The sequence below is a fragment of the Mesitornis unicolor genome, unplaced genomic scaffold (assembly GCF_000695765.1).
Source record: "Mesitornis unicolor isolate BGI_N332 unplaced genomic scaffold, ASM69576v1 scaffold23035, whole genome shotgun sequence".
Classification (NCBI taxonomy): Eukaryota; Metazoa; Chordata; class Aves; order Mesitornithiformes; family Mesitornithidae; genus Mesitornis; species Mesitornis unicolor.
In genome coordinates this window covers 72857-95610 of record NW_010185148.1, presented here as the reverse complement: position 1 = coordinate 95610, position 22754 = coordinate 72857, and the positions used below count along the sequence as shown (strand labels likewise).

At 42.6% G+C, this 22754-nt stretch overlaps 1 protein-coding gene across 1 annotated transcript in view; it reads left to right on the top strand.

Annotated features, from left to right (window-relative positions):
* Positions 1 to 22754, top strand: part of SH3PXD2A (SH3 and PX domains 2A) — a 44590-nt gene that overhangs the window by 2831 nt on the left and 19005 nt on the right. The window contains exons 4-5 of the mRNA XM_010184746.1: positions 14141 to 14254; positions 18764 to 18847. Coding sequence (XP_010183048.1) covers positions 14141 to 14254; positions 18764 to 18847 — 198 coding nt within the window. The remainder of the gene's footprint in view (positions 1 to 14140; positions 14255 to 18763; positions 18848 to 22754) is intronic.

Below are 22754 nucleotides of genomic sequence, written 5' to 3'. Positions count from 1 at the left end.
TATTTCCTCAGATATTGGTGGCCAATGTCTGTGTTTCTGGAATAGCCTCCATACTGTAACTTCAGCTATGGAAAAAAGCCATGTTCCTCAGAATGAGAAGGCTGTTAAAGGTTATTACGCACAGCGCTGGTGAGCCAGGTGTTGTAGCATTAATAATCTGTGAGAGGCAAGAGGGCAGACCAGATGTTGAATCTCCTTTTGAATCTTAATTTTCTTTCAGCTTCAAGTGTAGACTAACAAGTAGGGACAAAGCTTAGAGTTGAGATAACACATGCTGGCAGATGATCAACAAATCTGACCTTTGATAGGACAGAGAATTAAGCCTCTAATTTTAGCTCTGTGTGAAGCTGACTTCCAAACTTTATTAAACCAATTTCTATTATTGTTTGGCATCTGGATGAACAAGTTCATTAGCAGAGCAGATTTTAGTTAACACTGCGTAATTAATACTAACTAATAATTGACATGAACTACTGCAAGTATGATGTGTGGCCATTCCCAAAATAAGCACATCAAAAAGCTTGTTTTGTGCTTCCAGCCTATGTGTGTTGGTACCAGGTAATCCCACTCACTAACTTACATTAGCAAGTGGTGACAAATAGGTGAGTCGAAGGAAGCATGATCTCCATGAAAATGGCTTGTAAGCACAAAAGAGTTGCGCTGTAAGTTACAGGATTGAGGAACATCAGGAGGCAGTTTTGAAACTTTGGGAGGTACAAGTCAGAAGATGACCAAGAAATTAATCAAGACAGTAGTGTGCCTTGGAGGTGGCTCCCCTCACACTTGGTGTTGAGGGTCTCTGCATAAGTTAGAAGGGGATTTGGAAGTGATGTTTATCCTTCCCAAAAAGGTGTGGTCTTGGTTGCTTGCTGCAGGCTGCATTGCATGATGTTTTGCTGAGCTGTAGCCTGAGAGAGTGAGTGTGTGTTGAAAAACCCATGCAGACAAGGAGGGGATGTGTAGATCTCTGAAACGCAGTGGGAAATCCTCTTCCCCAGTAAGGATTTAGCAGCAACAGGAGTATGTACTTCCTTTCTACCCTGCTTGGGTTCTTTCCTCTTGTGCTTGCCCACAGCCCTTGGGAAGGAAGCATATTAAGGAAATGTCAATTCATTAGGCATCCTAAAATGTGCTAGTAGTTCAGTTGGTCTTGCTGGAGGTGCACTGTTGCATAAACTTCACGTTACTATTGCAGTGAACTCCAGCTTACCCTTCCAAATGTGTGCATAAAGTCACTAAACGAGATGTTTTGGAATAAATTGTCAGGCCGTGTAAGCTTTTGTTAAACCATAGCATTCCAACACTGTAATTAGTATGTCAGTTAACAAGCCTATCCAAAGACTTATTTACTATCCAGGCTGGTTTACGTTGCAAGAGCCATGCTTCTGTGATCTCCGTTTGTTTTTTATGGCACTGCCTCAGGCCCAGCTGAGATCAAGGCCCTGTTGTGCTAGACATTTAGGCCTTGTCTCCAGAGAATGGAAGTCTACATAAGGGACAGACAAAGGAAACACTGTTCAAATTTGGGTGGTGGGGGTTGGGGAGGGAAGTAACTAAGACTTGGAAATTGGGGAGGGAAAAACTCCTCCCACAAAAAGTATTGGTCTGGTTCTCAGGTCTCTTAACAGGGACTTCTCCAAAGCCAGGCCAGCTCCCCAGCAGCAGGACCCTGCTTTCTCAGCTTGCCGTGAACATGCAGCCACTGTGCTCCATTGCTGAGCTTTTCCAAAATAAGAAGGAGAAACCAATGCATTTTGGGGGAAAAAAGGGGGAGGAAAAAAAAGTGAGATCCTGAAAAGTACAGGGTTGCAAAATGCCTGAACTCAAGGCTTTCCATGGTGTTAACATCAGAGTGATTTGGGAATAGCAGTTGCCTGTGCAAAGAAATAAGAAGTTATATGGAACGTATAACACTTGCAGCAGCGTCTGGCCAGGGTTAGTTACAGACAGTCCTCCTTTGGTAGCCTTGTACTGGGGAGTGGGAAGGGTTTAATCTTGCATGCATTCAGAGGGCAAGCTTAAGTGACTCCTTGTTGAAAAGATAAACACTATGCTTCTATATCATCTGTCTAACAGGTTTAGGTAATCCCTTACTGTGCTGCTTATTTATTTTAAATGGTGCTGTATTGTATAATGCCTGTGTGTTTGTAATGGTGGGCCTGCAAACCTCAGCTTTTCGCCCAAGGACAGCATTACTCTTGCCCTTGTTTCACGGTTGATTTATTCCTAATGGAAAGGAATAAGCCTCACAATGATGTATTCGTCTTGTCTCAGCTCTGTGAAATGCGTGGAGATTGACAGCTCTTCTGTTTATCACCTCATTAGTTTGCCTTGCTAACCTTTGTTTAGCCTCAGAAGATCGGCCTCACTGATTATTGCCAGAAAAATCTGTGCTTCGTGCCTGCTCTGGTTTTGTTTGATTAAGCTTGAAAAGACAGAAAGGAGAGTCAGAAAATAAAGATGTTTAAATATTGGGACTTATTGCACTTAACAGTACCTTTGTGGAGTCAGAGCAGCAACTGAGGCCGCTGCAACCCAGCCTTTCCCTATGAAAAGGGGTTAATAGCAATGTTGCTGTTGATGTTTCCGGGTGCAGGATGGATTTAGTGAGGTGTTTCCAGTCGCTCAAGGCAGAGCAGCTCTCTGCTCTGAGTCCAGGCTGCCTTTCCAGTCTGTAAGGAGCACCGAAGGCTAAATAGCAGTCTTTAAAGTCCATGTCCCAGGTGAGATAGCTATGCAAGCTGCAGGGAAATGACAGGCTAACTATCATGTAGCAAAAGCCCTGCAAAGATGCTTGAGCAAAGTATGTAGCCTTCTTATCCAGAGGCTAAGCCAGAATGAGTAGAAACAAGTGCTTAGTTATCTGGCTGTCTACAGAGTAATTTCTGCAACAGGAGTGCTTTTTTGCTGAGGCAGGGAGGTAGGCATCTTTCCAGAGGCTTTTGTTATTTATTTCTGTATTCACCTTCTTTTCCTATTTTCCTATATTCACACAACTTCCCTATATTCACCTTCTCTTCTTTTGCTGCTGATGCACCTTTTTGTTAGAGTTGATGGAATACCCTGGTAAGTAAGTCCTGTTTGAATTCACCTACGTAGACCTCAAAGCAGCAATTTCCCCTTTCTTAAAGGTGAATGTCCAATTCAGTTTCCACCTGCACAAGCTGTTCTCACTGGGTTTTCATGATAGATAAAGGTAAATGGCAAATACTCCCTCCTTCCCCCCCCCATTTTTTTTCTCTCTTTTTAGTTCTCCATAATCTGCTCAAAATGGGACTGGCTCAGCTTTCTGCTGAACAAAATATAGTAACAAGTCTGTAAGCCTCTAAATTTTAGAGAAGCCTGGAAAAACCCTTCAGAAAATACTGATTTGGGTTTGTAATCTCTTCTGGGGAGTGTAAGGGATACTACTTGCCCATGTATGTCCTTGTTCAATACAATGTAGTTCATTAATTGGCAGCCTGCTAATGCACCGGCTGCTCTTGTAGCCTGCTATTCATCACTCTGGTCCTCATTTCTGAAGCTGTCAGGTCCTGCAGCCTTGTGCAGGCAGCTCTTTGAGACTCAGCTCCTGGAGTCACTGCAGAAACACGGCTTGAATGTAGCTCGGGAGAAAAGCAATGAAGCGATGTCGGAGGAAGAGCAGAGCATTTGGTTTGGCTTACATCAGTATTCGTGATAACGTGCCATCTGGGCTACAATCTTGCCAGATCTAGCTAATAAATAGAGCTGGACAGAAGTTGTATTTGGACAGCAGAGCGTTGAGGAACAGCCGGGATATGGAAATAACCATCTCACAAATTGCTATCTAAGTGAAGCAGAGCAGTGTTGCTCTGCACGCTGTGCTGGGCACTGGCAAGCCGAGGTGTCTCCGTTCCTTTAGCAGGAGTATTGTAGTCCAGAAGCATCCCATAAAAGCTGTTTGTGAAATACAGCATTTTTAATCTGGTGACTCAGATGTGCTTCAGACTGAACTATTATCACTGTTTGGTTGCTTTATCCTCTGATTTCTGCTGGATATAGTATAGCCTTTGTTCCTTGCTTCAAGCTCTTGTCCAGTGTTGCTGTGTTCTGTCCTGAGACAACAGAAGTCTGTCTCAGAGGTGGCAGATGTATTTTTGACTGAAATACATGATTCCTGTGTGATTTAGACAATAGGACCTGGAGTGCTGTTTGGTACCCTGCTAGGATCATTAATAGTCCACAGAGTCTCTTTTTCCTGATTCTGTGTGGTTTTGAGGATTTCCTAGTAAGCAGCTGACATCATGTTCTCTACAGGCTTCAGAATAAGAAATTAAAACAAAAGCAACTTTTGTCAATCTGTGCAGGAAGTAAATATTGGCTATTCTCTGCTGCCTGTGAAGGCTGTTTTCTATCAGCTGGGGCTGGGGGTCTGTAACTTTTTTAAACCGCTAGGAAGTAATTTGTAATCTTTTGGACCAGATTACTATGAGCCCCATTTGAAAGCTTATTCATGTTTTCCTAAAGAAAGCTTGGACGCAGAATGTGTTTGCTTTAAGATTAAGTCCTGTGAATGTAAAGGAAATTACTTGTGAGCTTGACTGTTGCACCCTGTTGGCTGACCACAGAAAAACACAACTCCACAACTGGTAATGACTAATACAGAGTCTCCGTTGGCTCCTGAGGCTGAGCTCCCCATGTCCTGTGGGGTGGAAAACCAGCTGTTTGCATGCCTTTTCTGTAATTAGTTGTCCATACCTCTGGAAATCTGCTGCAGGAGCTGGCTGTACTGACACAGCCTTTCTGATGGTGGTGGGTTACTCGTCTGGTGCCATGGGCTGGGTTTGCCCTCCTGATTCTGTATGCCAGCTCTGCGTGCTGGCATCCTTCTCTATCCATGCCCCAGAAAACCCACTTGTGGTTGGGAGCTCTTGTAAATTATTGATTTATGTCAACATGTGTACAGTATCATTTTGGCAGGTTCATTAAAACCTCAGTTCTATAGATTTTAGCTTCTAAATGATGGGCTGCTGAAGAGGAGGGAAGGGGTGTGAGGCTTCAAGGAGAGTAGGGTAAGGAAGATAGGGAATGGATTTATTTCTTAACCTTCCTGCTTGAGCTACATTTTCCTAACAGTAGAAACACTAAAGGAGACATAGGACAGAAGTCTTTTTGGAAGTGGAAGATGAAAGACTGGGCTGTAATTGAGCATAGAGGAAGGAGAGTGCCCCATGAACTTTCATGGTGAGGAAAGCTGTACTGAAAGACATTAGGGGCAGTTGGTAGCCTCACTAGTCAATTTCTGGGACCTGCTGAAGTAAAGAACATTTTGGGGGAAGGGAAAGAAGAAAGGAAGATATTTTCCAGTACTACTCAATGCCTGTACAGACTAAAAGTACAGCTTTTTAATACTGGCTAAGTCTGTGTCTGCCTTCTAGCAATCTGACCTTGCCTTGTGGTTACTAAAATCACAAAGACGTCGTCTTTGAAGGATGCATGCAGATCAGTCACTTTCCAAAAGAAAAAAAAGATTGCAAGAAACGGTGAAAATTGATAGGTAGTGTAACCAGAACTTGAGGTCAGACCAGAAATCCTGTTTCCAAGCAGACCAGATGAGAAAAGGAAAATCTGTGATCAGTAAAACAGGTATTTTCTGCAATACCCGAGTTGGTACTGTGGGTTGGATGGCAGGACCGCATTGGCTAGTACACCAGCGCAAGTCAGTAACCTCTTGAAAGCCACTGGGCTATGGGTGGACCTTGTTTTACTCCAATTACTGTGCAGTACTCAGCATTCACAGGCTAGCAGCTGCAGCCAGGCTGCTTGCACAATACAGTATGCCCACCTAAAGATAGCTTTGTTCCTTGTCATAATTGATGAGATATTTCCTCTGAGTAAAGCACTCCCTCTCTTAGTTACTTTTGCTCCTATTCTGAGCAGAGGCTGCAAGCTGCAAACATGTTGGACTACGTGGAATGCAGCTCACATCCCATAGACAGTTTCAGCATTAGGTGTTTTTGAAACCAAGTAAAGCAGGAAGGGAAAGATTATTTTAAATTTATTTTTAGAAACCAATGAGATGTTTGAGCCTTGGCAAACCTTTTTTGTAAGTTCTTTAGTGCTGACTGGCCTGTATAAGTGGCTGACTTCATTGCTTTGTAGATCCCCTCATTTCAGTGGTCTGGGGCTGCTGGCCGACACCTTGGGCATGTTGGCTGGTGGGTTTTGGAGTTGGCCATGGACAATTGGTGCTTTCCTTTGCTTCTGATTTGAGGAGCCCAGGGTGCGTGATATTTTTGGGGAAACCTGGTGACCTGGAGTGTGGTGGGACTTGATCTGGGACTTACAGGCAATGTCCAAGACTTTGCCATAGCTGTTAACATAATAGGTAGTGCATTTACTCCTTTGCTTTATGGTTACAACTTGTGTAATTTGTACTGGATTATATGATGGCCTTGAGGATGTACATGCCAATTCTTGAAAACGTGTTTGGCAGATTCCTTTATTCCAGCTGTGTCAATACACAAATTTGAGGTCCTTTTATTTTTATTTTTTTTTAAAGCAGGGAGGGTAAGACTCTGGGTAACGATTAGGCCATAGCAAATAGCACTTGAAGTTTGTAACTATCAGTTAGTATTATCAGAACCTGAAGATAAACTGTGTGCTTAACTCTCCCCTCCCTCCCATATCTCTACACAAGAAGTCAGAACTGTAATAAGAGATTAATATATTATTCCAAATGTGTACCTCTAGAAGACTCATCACTGACTAGCTTACAAAATTTGAACAAATACAGTAATGTGGTATTTCCTTGTTTTAGTTGTCCAATACTATGAATATCCATCGTCTCTGCTAGTGATGTAACCCATAAAGTATTAGAGCTGAGTTGTATATTATCCAGTTTTCTCTTTTCCCATGAATTTTTCCCATGTTCTGAACACTTGTACTTTTTCCAGAAGTACAAGGAAATACTGTTCCAATCCCAGTAGAAGACTAGGGTAATATGTATTTGAATGCAGAGGTCAGGGTGTGAATTTCCACATGTATACGTGTGTGTTTATGCATATAATGTGATGTGAAACCAATCCAAACAAGCTAGATGTTCAAGCCAGAATCTGAGATGTACTTTGGGACTCTGTATTGACCACTTAAGTACACACCTAGTCAGCTGCTTTTGGTCCAGGAAAAAGCTGTGTGGCAGTGATAACTAGGATATTTATTCACATGTAGCGGGCCCTCCATGCTAGTCAGCCCTGCAACCATAGGAGCTGGAGTGCAGCAGCAAAGGGGAAATATGCTGACAGCACAGCTGAGAAGTCTCCATCTACCAATGCCACGTGATTAGCAGTAGAGGTGGAGAAAGAAGAATGACCAAAAGGATTAGGATAGCAAATCCATAATCATACAGCCATAAAACAACTTGTTACCTTAATAGCCAGTCATTGCAGGAGAGAGAACTCTATTCTCTCATATGTTACAGCACCCAAACTCTGGGATTCACTCCGATTTTTCTTGAACTCAATAATACCTAACGCAGTGCAAGGAAAGCAATTCCCTGTGCTGCTGCTGAGTCCTAAGCATTTGCAGTTGCTATCAAATATTGCTGGAAAACAGCAAACAGTGGTCTCAGCTCTTGGCCTTTTGTTCCAACTTTTAGCTCCGTAAGGCAAAATGCTGTTCTGTTAATAGCCAAAAAATTATATCAACAGATTCCAGAAGTCCCCACCTTCTGCTCCCCATCTCCTCCCTTACCTCAGGAAGCCCTCTTCTCGAGTGTTGTTTCCATCACCAAATTAAGCAAAAACTGCTGCAGCCTGTACTCTGAGAACACAACTCAGCTTTCAGACCCTCCCTGAGGACGGAAAGAAAAGTCTTTCCAGGGGCATTTACTGTGTGCTTCAGGCTGTCAGAGTTCCTCAGTGATCCTCTTAAGCTGGGGTTCCTATTATGTTTTTCAAGGCACTCCTGTACATTTTAGTTGAATGCTGGAGCAAGGCACAGGAGTGTGCAGTCTTTCTTCCTTCTTTGTGTTCTCTCTCCACTAAATAAGAAAACTATTACTCTGGTTTAAATACTGAAGGTAGCTTGCTGGGCAGAATGTAGCTGTGTGACTGCTGTTGAACAGTCAGGTGTGTGGTTTCTGATGTGTGCCCTGTCAGATCTTGTGGCGTATTTGGTACCGGGATCACTTATTAAATTTCAAATCTTATGGGGTGGTAAAGTTTCTGTGGTGTAATTCTTAACGACAGACAGGTGTGATTCCTTTTCCTCTTTTTCTCTCACGTGAGAAAGGTAATTACTCTGCCCTATCACAGTTCTGTGGGGCTCTTGGGGTATTTCATTAGCAAATTTAAAAATCTCTTGGAGTTAAGCAGTAACTTGGGGTGTTGAGTTTTATTCCTAAAGCAGTACTCAGTATGTAGAGTGCAACCACAGTAGTTGCAAGCAAGGTAACAACCTTTTCTCTTGTCTGTGAGAGCAGTCAGGCACAGGCAGTTGGGGCTGCAACACTTTGCAAAATGAGGCTCCCATAGGAAGCATGGTTGCCCACATGAACCATGCTCCTAGCGTGTAGCTGTAGGCTGTGAACTGGCTGTGAAGGATCATGACATGTAGTTGAGCTGAAACCCTAACATGTGGACCAATCTGCTTTGGGTATGGCATGTAAAGGGCTGTGAACCTGTGCTGTGGATCTTAATTGTGTTAAGGTAGGATGTCTGCAACAAGCACATCTTTCTTCCTTGAGCATGTCTTTGTTTGAGCCCCATTTCCATCTTTAAAATGAGACAAACATTGTTTTGTGGTTGAGAGTGACTGTAGTGAAGTTTGCCATGCACACAGGCTGAGAAACATTGTGTGTTTAAAGATGAAAGCTGCCTTTACTATTTCACCAACTTTAATAATTCATGCTGAGACGACAGCCTCAGTCTGCTGTGCAGTGACTCACGCACAGACTTCTGTACCTCAAACTACGGTCAGCTCCATGCTAGGAAGACCTCTTGTGTGAATCTCTGTAGTTAAAAGAAAGATGCCTCTTCTATGAATCGTAAGGACAAAATGCTCAGAAATCAGATATTGGCCTTCATATGAATTCAGTGCTGTCAACCCAGGGCCTTTGCCAAGTGTGTGGACCTGAAGGAGCCTGTTACAGGGGGCAGAGCCAGCACATACAGTGATAATGTTTAACGGCATACAGGCACTGCAGTAAACTTTTTAGGAAGCAGGTGTGAGAATGTGTTTTCTGCAGAAAATCCCTCTTGCAAAATGCTATTCTGGTGTCTTTTTATATTTCTGCTTCCCCATATTCTTTATATTTCTGCTTCCCCATATTCTCTGGGGACCTGTCTGAGGCAATTAGAGCTGACGTCCTTATGTGTATCAAATGCACTTGTACTCTGTGGGAATAGCTCTAGAGGGGTGGAGAAAGAAGCACCTTCACTTGTGCAGCAATATGCTCACCTTAGCTGGTTTTTAATGAAGCAGATAACATCTCTGAAAGAAAGTAATCAGCTGTTGGCATGAAAACGTTGGTATGCCAGGTCTGGGAGTGACCTGCTTGCATCTAGTACTGCTTTGTAGGAAGACTTAAGTGTTGGAACTATCTCTTGAGGGTTTTTTTTGGTCCAAGATTTAAGAACTTAAAACAGAGTAGCTCTTTGAAGCCCAAAGAGCGCATGTCAAATGTATCAGACTGCAGCTTGAGTGGGATTTTTCCAAGACTCTTGAGGTGGAGTGGTATTTAAGTATTTGTTTAGAAGGATGTGTGGTCCACTCATGCAGGAGAGATTCCCATTCCCTTTTACAGTGTTGCTGTCCTTCTTGTTTACTTTAGTTAAGCACATAAATTGGCAGTCAGTCTACAGAGAAATTAATGGCTGAGGGGAGAATTAGAAACCAATGTTCAGCATGATTCTGCAATTTAAAAAAGAAAGTGATTTGTAGCATCTTATGGTTATGTAGACTTCAACAGGAATAGCTATTTTTTCTGTTGGTGCGGAGAAAGGGACAATATTGAGGCATGGATGGGTGAGGATGCATGTAAACATAAAGAAAACTTGCATAAAATATAGAATCATAGAATGGTTTGGTTTGGAAGGGACCTTAAAGATCATCCAGTCCAACCCCCTGCCATGTGCAGGGATGCCTCCCAGTAGACCAGGTTGCTCAAAACCCTGTCCAACCTGGCCTTATATAGTCCTTTACCTACAATCTAGTAGTTTCCCATTGTGTGAGTTTCTTAATTATTTTGTTTTTTAAAGCCTTTTGGGGAGAGTACTGAGAATACAGTCAAAATCAAGAAGCATGATCTTTAGAATCAAAGTATTTTTGTCATTTATTCACTCTCCAGTGTGACCAATCCATTTTGCAATCGTTGCAGTCAGGTAGCTCCATGCTGAAAATGCCTGCGAGTTACCAGAACCTCAAGGGACTCCGAGTGCAGAGACATCTTGGCTATTGCAGCTAGCAATGCTGACAGATACCAACCAAAGAGTCAACATATGTGGGAAGAAAATTGCACTCTTACCTTAAAAATTCATATTCTTGGATTAGTATTAAGGCAGGATTTGGAGTAATGCAGCAAAGTTCAAGCTGAGCTTGGTCTGGATGCAGTGGCCACAACTCCCTGTGTGCCTTGTGTGAGGCTCAAACTCGCTTTGAATCCTTATCAGGGATGAAGGCTGAGGAGTCTCAGTGTAATCATGCATGCCACATCAGCTTTGGAGTTGTGTTTTGTTGCCTGAGGGACAGGGGCATCTGTAAGGGTTAACTTGTGCTGTAAGGCACTGCCTAATTTTTACAGATGGTGTGAGTGCAAAAGCAAACCTCAGACTGGCTTGGCAGTGCACAGAGATAACTTTGCATAATTCCTTGCAGATGTTGCTGCAGAATGGTTTTAATAATGAATTGTGAAGTTGAGCTGAACTCCAGCATAGAGGGAGAACTCCAAATAAATGCAATGTTTTGTTCTGTATTTCAAAAGCAAGTTTTCTAACAACGTTTCTGTGATGCTCTGGGTTGGGAAAGATGGCTGGGGAGGGGACAAGAGGTAGTTTGCACCATTATAGCGCTGACTTTCTGCAAACAAAGGCCAGTCTAGCTAATTTGACTGCAAACCATGAACTTCAATGAACCTGGTGGTGGTGGGGAAAGGGTGGTAGGACCATGTGTCAGCTGCCCTAATGCTTCTACTGAGGGGATGGTGCAGAGCAAGTATTGCATGGTCAGCTGGGCAGAGTTCTGCAGTTTGTGGCTGCCATGCAAGGACTGCACTGGGGAACTTGTCTGCACTTCAGCCATTTTCTGCGAAGAGTTTAATTCTTGCACTATGCTGTAATTACCTTTCTGTAGGGTTATGGCTTAGATGTGCCATCATAATTCAGATTTTTGCCTCATAAGGGGTGAGCTGCCTCTCCAGTGTCTGCTCGGCCACTCGAACACCTTGCACCTCTTGCTTGTGAGCATCCATTTTTGACTTCTCTGCTGTCGGGGGATGCTGGTGGAAGTTTCTCGGACTTCTCGGTTGTTCAGACTATTGAAAACATACTTTTTTCTGTGAACATGCTTCTCAGAAGGACAAAAGACAGACTTTAACGCAACTCATTGGAATAGCAAGCTTGAAATGGGAGAAGGGAATTTCAAAGCAGAGGCTGATTTTCATTGAACCTGGACAAATGCTGCTGATTTCTCAGTAGTTGTGGAGGTTCGTAGTTTATACTTTACTCTTGCACATAGTTTATAAAGGAAATCTTTACAAAGAAATTATAACTTATAATTATAAAATTATAACTCCGTGGCAATTAGGAGCTTTAATCTCAGTGATGACTTGAATCAAGGCAGCTTAAAACCTCAGACTGTTACAAGCTCTCTCTGAGCGTGGCAATGGATTTGGTTGCGTTACTTGACTGTAACCTGCCTCAAATGTCACTTGACCCCCAACTGGTACATGAGAGCCTAGTTGTAAGATCAGTGGAGTCATGTGGTCTCCCTGCCAAGGCTTTTCAGGGGCTGGTAGCGGCAGTAGGGAGGTACAGTGATAGGGGGGAGATGTGTATGCGTGGCTAGGCATGGGGGCGAGGGGTTGTTTTTTAGCAGAGAGCTCTGTTTCAGATGGATGGAGGCTCAGGTATGGCCTCAAACAGAAGACCTTACATGATGAAGACCAAGGCCACGATGCAGCTCAGCAAGGCAATCCAGAGGAGCTGTGTTGCGAAATGAGCTAGCATCGGGTTCGTGTCAAGGCTGTGCAATCCGGTCCTCTAAAGACAGTTTTACCATGGTTTGAATTTGGCCTAAGCACACATTTTAAGTGTAGGCAAGTCCTTTTTGTGCAATTGTGTTTAATTCCTTTCTGAGGAAGAGTTTACATAAACTATTCCAGTCTAATTGTTATCAGCTGAAAGCCAGCTTCTGACATTTTGTGCTTAATTATAAATGTATGTTAAACTGTGTTTGCTACCCTTGTCAATACGTTACTGGTAAAATAAGGAACAACCATGAAGATGTGTTTTTGAAACGGTCTGGCAGATCCTGCGTGTTCGCTCCTGTGGGCTTCGTGGCAGGAGAATCCACCTCCTGCTGAGGAGGAATTAACTAAATTTAAACTTTCCAACCATGAGCCTTGTGAAGCAAAGTTTCCAAACCTCTGCTGGGCCAGAAAATGGAAAGCTGTGTCTGAGTTTTGAGAGTAAATAAATAGAGCTACCCAGGAGCTGTGTGGTGGCAAGTGAGGGGTTTGTTGCTTGGGGCGCATTGTCTGCCTGCCTCAAGCCCCAGGGAGCAAAACGGGGGTTTGTAACTACTGTCCTCTAGTAAAAATCTTCCATGACAGGATTTGGAACAAACTGGGGTGACTTTTAGCATGAACACTTGAGCATTGTTTCAGTTAGTTTCTTTTTTTTCCTTTAAAGAAAGTTGCATGTTGCATGGTGGCAGAACCCAGCAAAGCCTCCCTTCTTGTTTTTGGGCCCCATCTTTTTACAAACCAAGCTGGCTCATTCCTGCGTTTGCTCATCGCAAGCAGGCTTGGGAGTCTGCTGTGAAATTTGTTGGGTTTATGGCAGCCATTAAAATCTGTAAAGTGTTTTGAGGTGTGTGTACAGAAATAGTTATTTTCTCAACTCCCTCTGGCGACGCTGAAAGGCTGGTGTTGAACAATAGTTTGCATGGTCCTGACAATGCAACTTGCATTTTTGGAGGAGACTGAGAGATTGTAGAAAACAACAGAAATGGTTTTACCTGCTTGGCTTCTTATTGTCCTGTAACTTAACCCTGACCTTACCTGAATGGAGCAGAATCTTGGTTTTGCTCATATCTGGGTGAGTCATTTTACATCAAAACAAGTAAAGGATTCAAAAAATTGATGTAGCCAAGCAAGAAGAGAGGCAAGAATAGTTATGGTTGGGATGCATTTAACCTAAAGATGGCTCATCTGTAATTTTATTCATCCATTCATGGATGCAGCCTAAAGGTTACATAAGTATAGTTGGTGAATACTTAACTTTTTCTTTTTAAGACAGTGGTAGAAACTTGGATGTTCAGGTGGGAAAGCAAATAACTGGTGCTTATGGCCTGAAGTCATATTTCAGTTAGCTTTTCTCTCTTATTTCTGTTCTGTGCAGTACTTTCCAGCTTCCCAGGGCAGTGAATTCAGGTCATGTTTGTTAAACTCTGGCTGTGGTGACTAGTGCTTTAGAAGCACTTATTTATTATTTTGTATTCTTTTCCAGAATCTGTACCGTTGTACTAAAGTCTTAATTATTTCCATCTTTTGACTTCTGTGATACCTCATATTAAGATCTGGGCAATATTTGTGCTATTTTCTGTACATTCACATACACATATGTACACATACAAAATGTTTTGATACTGTAGATGTACAAGTTGCGAAAAGAAACTGAATTGGAGCACTTAAATCAGAGTTATCAAGGATAAGACTTAAGGTTTATTAAAATGAACTGATGTTTGCTTCGTGGCAACCTACATGAGGCCTGCTTGCACACTCGGTTACCACTGTGAGAGTATCTGATAGAAATGGGGTAATAGGACTAAACCCCCTCTCCTGGAGAATAACTCAAACCTGCACTGATGCTGGTGACCCTGTGCCATCATCTCAGTAGCATGTTGCTGTTCTTGTTCATCTTAATGTTGACTGAGCAACTTCTTTTGCTTCTTTTTGTAGGTTGGTGGTTTGTGAGCACAGCAGAGGAGCAGGGTTGGGTCCCAGCTACATACCTGGAATCCCAAAATGGAACCAGAGATGACTCTGACATCAACACTTCCAAACTTGGGGAAGGTATGGAAAGCTTTTTGTTATCAAGGGGAAACTGGTGTTCACTTACTCTGTGCTTTCCCCCTCCATAGGAAAACTGAAAACTCTTGCTGCCACTTGTGGCTGTTAATCCAATGCAGAAACCTCTTCTCCCATCTTGTATCAGTAAATAAATTGTCACAGAAGAAACTGAAGTGAAGTACCATGCCTGTAATCCGTTTGTGACCAGCTTGGGCTGTCAGCGTGACAAAAAGTTCAAGAGTTGAAATGATGCTCATGTTAATACCCTTAAGAAGCATATCACAGAACAACTTCTGTGGAAGTCCAAGCAGTATGTTCTGGTAGAGGTCTTGGACTCTGATGTCCATGGAAGGAGAGAACTTGCATGGCTTGTTTGCAGAAATCATACAAGTGAGAGCTTTTAAATGGAAGAAGATGCTTGTTAGAGCCACAGGCAGTTAAAAGAAGTGAGATTTAACTTTAATGGTTGCTTCTTATTACAGTTTGCTTCTCACTACCATTTTTTTTAATTAATCCTTGAAACTAGTTTCACTGCTGTTTGATGTGGTTTATGATTGTGTGGAAAGGTAATTTTATTTGGTGTGGTCTCATTCTGTTAAAACAGATATGCCATTTGTCATGTGTGCTGGTTTTTTGGCTAAAGATGCTTAATTCAGGTTCCAGAAATGAAATAGTACAACCTCACATGTTCCTCTGTTCCATTATGAAAGACTAACCACATCTTAATGGGCTTCTCATGTAGCAACTGTGTACAAAGGACACTTTTATTATGATTTGCTCCATTCTAATGAATTTCTTGCTAAATTCCAAGGTGCTTTTGATGTGACGCTTATGTAAAACGTATGTGGAAACTCAGCTGACCTTTTCTTAGCACAGGCAGGAGGATTAGGAACGTGTTGGGGTGACCATCTGCCCATTAAGATAGCACACAGGCAAAACACCCCAAGGGTGACATCTGTGGCGCATTGAAATTTTTGGCTCTGTAACTCATTTTTCCCTGTTCAAAGCTACCCATATCCTGGGTCACTTAGGGTTTAGAGACAGACTGGCTGTAGACTGGTAGGCCCAGAACCAGTCTGGTATGATGCAACATCTTAGCAGATGCAAAAGCAGTTAATAAAGTTTCCCTGTTAGTAAAGAACAAAAACTTATTGCTTGCTCCTGAAAGAGTTGAAGAGTGCCTTGTCTGTTGGTCTGTAGCTTCCTCCCTTTTTCTGACTTAAATATGGTGCATGCTCGACAGCCTTATTGCTTAAGCTGCTTTCAGTTCAAGCTCCCCTGTGCCTTTCATGTTGCCCTCTGGAGTATACTCTGCACAGGGCTGTTGCCTCACAGCAATCTTTCCTGGGTAATGGAAAATCCATCAAATGTTCCTTATCGTTCTCCTCTCGGTCCCCTTTAATCTGTTACACTGCTCTCCTCAGCTGTGGTCAGCGGTGATGCTCCCTGCCTTGCTCCAAGTCCAGATATGCTGAAACCTGAGCCTATTCTTCGCTTTCTGTTCAGTTCCGTGTCAGTGACAAATCTAATTGCATTACCTCTGCAAATGCTTTGATGTGCCTCAGCTTTCGCTTGCTTTTCAGTAACTGTGTTTTACGTATTATATTAACCACATAAGCTGAGACTTCTTTGTTCTTCTTTACTTGGGCTATTCTTCTCCTAATAGCTATTCCATAATAGATGAAAGGACAATTCAGATTCACTCTTTGGAAAAAAAAAAAGTGTATCATAGTGAACATACTTACACATAAAACTTGCCAAATCTCTCTCAGTAGGCGGGAGAAAGGTGCTCCAATATAACTGAGGAGGAAGGCACTTTAAGTGGATTAAGTGCCCTAGTTCCTGGATTTAGAGTTTATACAAGTTTCAGAGTGATTCCTGGAGGTGTTGACCTCCTGCATCTGTGCAGTCTGTGCTCTGATACTTTGAAAGGGTAGAAACACTCTTGCAGGCAGCTTTCTGTATCAGCTGCTTGGCCCTTGCCATTTGCCATCGGCCTGGCACAAGTTCAGAAGCCAGGCAGACCCAATGGTCTGCTCTGCTGCAGCAGGCCCTTGTAAAGATAAGAAGGTGATGAATGCAGCTTACCAATAATGCTGCCTCTACATAGCAATATTTCCATGTGTTTCTGTTTAAATAGTCTTGTCTCTGAGAAAGACAAAAGTGTTTCTCCCTGTGTTTGAGCCTGCACAACATCTTTTGTCAGGATGGGTGTAGACAGTCGACTGCTACCTAGGCCTGTGTTTAGACCAACGCCATCTTATAAGGCTTGGAAAACATTCAGAAAGCAATCTAAAGAAACATTCACAGCCAAAGGATCTGTTAAAGTAAACATCTTAAAATGGTGTCTGGAAAGGTTTAGACACTTGTTGATAAATAACCTTTCTGGTGACTCACTGTGGAGTGACCAACTGAGTCCAAGTCTGGGATCGGATGGCAAAATTCAGTATTTTTGAGGAGAAAAAAAACCCCAACTGATTAATATAAAATCATCATTGTGATATAAAAGGGCTATCACTGGGAATAGTCATATGTTGTGTGAAGGACATGGTGTGGTGGATCTGTGTGACCCACTGTGGTCAAGGGGTGCTCCTGGATAGCTGAATTGTCCATGGCTCCCTGTGTGAGCAAGGAGCTGTGGGTTACTGCTCTGACACTTGAAGCAAATTTTTCCCCCCTCACACTGCTCCTTCCCACAAGCCTTTAAGTTCAACATCTTTGATCTCTTCCCTTCTTGCATAGAAACCTCCTAATGCAGGGAGCCTTACTGTGAATGTAGTTTTAACTTCCCTCTCTGCTGTAAGCTGTATGTCTGCTGAGGTGTCCTGTGTTGCCTCTTGTGTAGCATGGTGTAACTGGAAGTCTAATGTCATGTTGATTTGGAGAAAGCCACCAGGTTAAACCAATTGGTAAGGAAAACACTACTGGTAAGGAGTGAAGACAGCTCATCTTCTGTGCCACCATGGGCTTCCAAGAGGATCACTGAGTTCCTTTTGCCAAAAAATACGGTGATCTATAAACTTGAAATCCAGCTCCTCTGAACATCTGTGGTTCTTCTCTTTGACCCACATGGGATCAAAGGGGAAGTACAGAGTACCACACACCAGACATTGTCTGTTCAACAACACTCACCACATCCCCACTTAGGGTAACTAGGGAAGGGTTAGGCTTTACAGCAAAGGAGGAGTTAAGGAGAGTGAGCTGATTACAGAAGTGTGGTCTAAGCCCCTGATAGATATAAAGGGCAAAGAGGCAAAAGCTGCTTTTTGGAGAAGTTATTAATCATTTTACTTCAGCTAATCATTCCCTGATCAAATAATTTTGCTGTGCTTGATTGTCTACATAACATAGTTCTAAAAAACAGTAGTGTCTGCTCTCATGAATATAAGGGTATATTTACCAGATGAGTACACATAAACAGAATTGAATGATTATTAATGATGTGATTATCAGAGTTTAGGAACAGCTTTCCAGCATCACTAGCAAAATGGCTGTGTTCGCACCCTAGCGATAGCTGAAGTGTAATATTTTGCATTGCTTTGTGGCAGCACCCTTGCAGTAGTTGCCGAAATAGCATGGAAGTCCTTGGATGGTAAAAGGAAAGTGCTTGTGTTTCTTTGCCAGTCCAATGGTTCCTGTGTCATTCACACCTTCACAAGCAAAAGAAGGAACTGAGTACAGTTCTGCATATGTGATCCAGAAAACAAGTGGTGTCCTCTGTGCACAGCTGCTTTCACAATGCCATTTCCATAAGTGTCTTGTCTTTTGTTTGTATTTTACGTATAAATTATTGTTTCAGTGTGTAACTAATTTTTAGTTTTGACTTGTTAGCTTATTGAGCCTACTCAATACTGAAGGTTAGGTTTTTCCTTATATTGTAATCAATATGTTAGAAGTCTGGATCATGAGAATTAGGTGTGGCAGTGGTTGTGAGTCATGTGTTGCAAGCAACCAGACATCTGTCACTTTTCACCTGGGCTCTGTTCCTGAGTGTTGCTGTTAAAAGTGAACTCACATAATAGAAGCTGCCTTTTCCCCCCCTCTCTTTGTTTATAGCGTGTTAACTTACTTAGAGAGGATTAGAGCCCTGTTGGGCTTGATGTCATGTGTAATAGACTGAGTTCTCCAAGGATCATGCAGCCTAACTAGAAGCTGCAACAGCAGTGGTGCTGATCTGTCCTGCCACTGCAGCCTTCTTGGGCAAGTTGTCCTCAGTCATGCAGCTTGTTCTGGGGTGTGTGTATGTCTTTGGGGTTTTTAAAATTATTTTTTATTTTAAGGAAAACCAGTAGCAAGCATTACAACTTGTAACAGTTCCAGGTTGTTCATGTTGCTCAGGCTCAAGAAGCTAACTTGTTCAACTGTACTGTATAAACTAAAAATTTCTGCATCCCACCTAACCCATATCTGCTAACAAGTCCAGTGCTTGTAAATGCCATGTTTTGTTTTATTTCCTCACCCTCCCATTTTTTTGTTTTGTTTTTTTTTGTTTCCATCCATGTTCCAAACTAGTTTCTAAGCGACGCAAGGCTCATCTGAGACGCCTGGACCGGCGATGGACACTAGGCGGGATAGTCAACAGGCAGCAGAGTCGAGGTGAACTAATAGCTTCCTATGGCGCCAGCCCCCAAGGGTGTACTGAGAGCCACACTGCAGCTTTGCCTGTTGTGCACCGGGGTTTGCATTTTCAGCACTCTGATAGAGAGGCCAAAGCTCCAGAGTTCAGATGTGGATTTCATACATGACAGCTTCTTGAGGGTGTCTCAGAGCCAAGGTTAGGCACCTCAAGAGCTGGAGGCTAATTAACCAAGGGTAACTGCAGTCTGACTTTGTGCTGCCTGGGGAAGCTCACATCTGTTGTGTTTTAACGTTGGGCTCATTCATACTCAGTCTTTCCTACCTCAATAAGGACAAGTTATACTTTCAAGGCTGTTAAAATGAGAAGAATGCCAAAAAGCCATGGTCAGAGATGGGTGCACTGGAAAAGTGCTTGGTGTGAAGAGAGGAGAATCATTCCAGTTTCAGGCCCCTCTCTTCCTTGCAAGCAGTGCTTGCTACTAAAGACAGACTTCTTCACAGCTTTTGGGAGCTTTTGGTGTCAGTCCTAGGTGTTTAAAATACTATTAGTAGCAGCAATTTTTTAAAAATATTTTTTAACTTTGCTGGTCTGACGGAATGTGGCAGTGTTGGGGGGAACACCTTCTGTTCTGGAGCTGCAAACACCAAAAGTAGTGTTCTTCTTACTGTAGCTTCACCCTGCAGCAACTGGAATTACTCTCAGAAGACAAGGTCTTGCTTTTTAGCCATCAAATACCCCCGAAAGCACACACCCCCCTCCATACATACACATGCTGGCTTGTGAAGAACTTGGGCTTATTTCTGTACCCCGAGAGCTAGGGAGTCACATATTTTGTACTGTCAAATTCTGACAGATACTTCTTGGCAATTCAACAGGCAGAATTTTTGAGACTCAGATTTCTAAATAATTTGTTTACTAGTTCAAACAAATATATCATTTAGTATTCATACAGTATTGCAAACAACTCCATAAAATATTAAGACTGTGTGATCAGTCCCTTAGCATAGTTGACTGGTAAGACTCAAGGACCTAAGTTGCATTCCCTGGTTTTCCCCCTTGCAGTCCCAGCATCTGTGTGCATCTTCTCCAGACCTGTTCTCTGACCAGTGTCACAGGGTCCTCCCTGGTAGTCTTTTTTTCCACCACAGGCTCCCCTAGACTCTTCCATCCCTGCCTTTTTCTTGTTCTGTAACAGTTTCTTCCCTATTAGGCCCAAGAAATGCTGGGTTTTTGAGCGTGTTGAAGATTATGTGCTTTATCTCAAACTAAATCTCAGCACTTGAGATGCTGCCGTTTATGCCAAGTTCAGGGTTTTGGGCACCCTCCATGGCTGAGCTGCTTCTATAAGCTTTCTCCAGTGCATTTCAGCCACAGCTAGCCAAGCTGGTTAATGTCATCTGAAATAGGGATGCTCTTACAAAAGCAGGCTCATTGGGACTAAAGAAAGTTATTTGAGTACTTGGGGGGCAGGTTGGAGACAGTGGCTTCATTGTCTGGCATAGCTGTAGCCTGTACAGACATCTAGCCCTTCCAGTCTGTGGTTGTTGAAAGCAGGAGTCTCTCTGGGTGTCCAGCCTGCTGTTCTCTAACAAATCACAGTTTATGTGAGGTCAGAAGAGATTCTTTCTCCCTTCTTTCCCTCCCATCCCAGCTCAAAAGACATCTAACATGGCCAAATTTGGGTGGGTTTGTACTGAAATGACAGAACTCATGAAATGTACACACGTACCCCCCTGCCAACCTTCAAGGTCCTGCTCCAAAGCACAGAAGAGCTAGAGCTGCTCAAAGAGGAGGTTGCCAGAATTGTTCGATGCAGGCAAAACAGCTTCCCCTCCCCCACTTGGCCTCTTTCTTGGAAATAAATTAAATTAAACATTTTGGCTGAAATTCTTCCCACCCAGCGATATTCTGCTTGAGATAGTCCCTGCTGTTGGAAAGGTTGGCTCTGAGAGTTCACTGGAGTTTAAAAGCAAGCTGTAAAGGATGCTTCACTTTATATTTATCCCTGGGTACCACTAATAAGCATTTTTACTGACTAGGTCTATGCTAGAACCACTTAAAAGCAAGAACTGAAGGAATTGAGCATTGTTCTGGAATGTCTAAGTGACTTGAATATTAAAAATACGGGAAGAGCCTGAGTGCAGAAGGGAAGGGTGTTTTATTCCCTGTTACAGACTGCTTAATGGGGGAGAATTATCAGGGGCAGCATACAGCTTATTTATTTCTACCCTTCTCAAAGCCATTTAAAAAAAGGCTAAGAATTCCTGAACTTCAGATATCTGGGAGCAAAGTTACCAAGTCTGTGAATAAGAAACATGAAAGACAAATTATTGAATATCATGGTAGTGCTCCTTTTTTTTAAAGCTTAAAAAAAATCTGCAAAGAAAACAGCTGTAGTCTGTTTTTACAAAGAGAAACAGATGACATTTGTTGCTGAACTTTTCTCTTTAAAATGGTCTGTGGTGTGCCCAGATCCAAGAGATTACATTGGTTTATGTTTCTTATGTAGCTGCAGAGCTTGTTCTTTTTAGAATGTTAAATGTTTTTAAATGTGGTACATTTTCTAAACTTTTGTCTATACTTTATGAACCTCCAGTAATACAAATACAGATTGTGAAGAGAAGCCTGAACGTTTGCATTTTTCTGAAGTCCTGACACTTGTTAGACCTGCAAGCTGCAGTTTGTGTTCTCTTGTACCAGGAAAAATGCTAATTGTGCACGTGCGTTTACTTGGAACTTTCCCTGGAAGAGAATGTAGGATTGTTTACAGGCAAATTTCATGAGAAGTCACTTGCGCTATTACAGTTTGGGAAAAGTGGGAGTTTACGTGCCTGTTTTACTTGCCAGATATTTGACAAAAGTTATTACTGCTTTAGTTTTGTGCCCAACACTTTCAACTGGAGCTGTCACAAAGCAGGAAAGTACTTTAAAGTTATTCATATCAACAGTATAGTGACATATGGGCTGAATTTCTGCCAAATGAGCCTATTATTTAAGAGTAGCTGCTAGCAGAAGAAATAAGGTGTTCTGTGAAAGAGTTAAAGTTATAACTTGGAAACTAGTGGTTTTCCTACTGCTTGCCTAACTTGTAGAGAGAGGGAGGTGATGGGAAGAGATGGACAGAGCATAGAGGGAAGACCGCTGTGTAGCCCAGTGGCCTTGAACCCCCTCTTGAGCTGGCCTTGATGCTTGAACCCCATATCCTAGCCTGGGTTGAGTCATTCTGCAGCCTGTTTTCCAGCTGTGGAAAGAAACCTTGATTGGTACTGGTGATAATCCAGTGTTGCTGGTGTGCTTGTGCGCTCTTACAGTTTTATGCATCCCACCAGAGCCGCTCTGCCTTCTTCAGAAGCCTCTCCATTACTTACAGGACTTCTCCCTTTGTCTTCACTCTTCTTCCTGATTGTCCTTGATGCTGGTGAAATGTTTCTCACTTGCAGTGCAAGGCAGCTTGCCATGCTAAATCAAACCAGCACAGAGCAGCTTCAGACTTAGTTTGTTCTTTCTTTTTTTTTTCATATTTTTTTCCTTTTCCTCTGTGCTCCAAGGAAAGTAGTAAATGTTTATTGCCTCTTGCTGGTTGAAGAAAGAGCATGTGCAATACAGAACTGTTTAGAAGAAATGTCATTAATGTTCTTTTCTATCTGTTGGCATGAGGTTTTCTGGTATTTAAAAAAGAGGCGGGGGGGAAAAAGGAGGAGAGTGTGGAGAGAGAGAGAGAGAGAGAGAGAGAGAGAGAGAGACACAAAGGCTGAAAAGCTCCTGTCTGCAGATGAGCACATTTGATAACTGTGGACAGTTATTTTCTCTGCTTAATATTTAGACAAGTAAAACAAAGCCCATGTTGAATTAATGCACTGCTTTCTGGAACAGCAAGACTTTTTCCAGAAGCAGGTCTGACAAAGGGGGGGGGCAGAGTGGAGG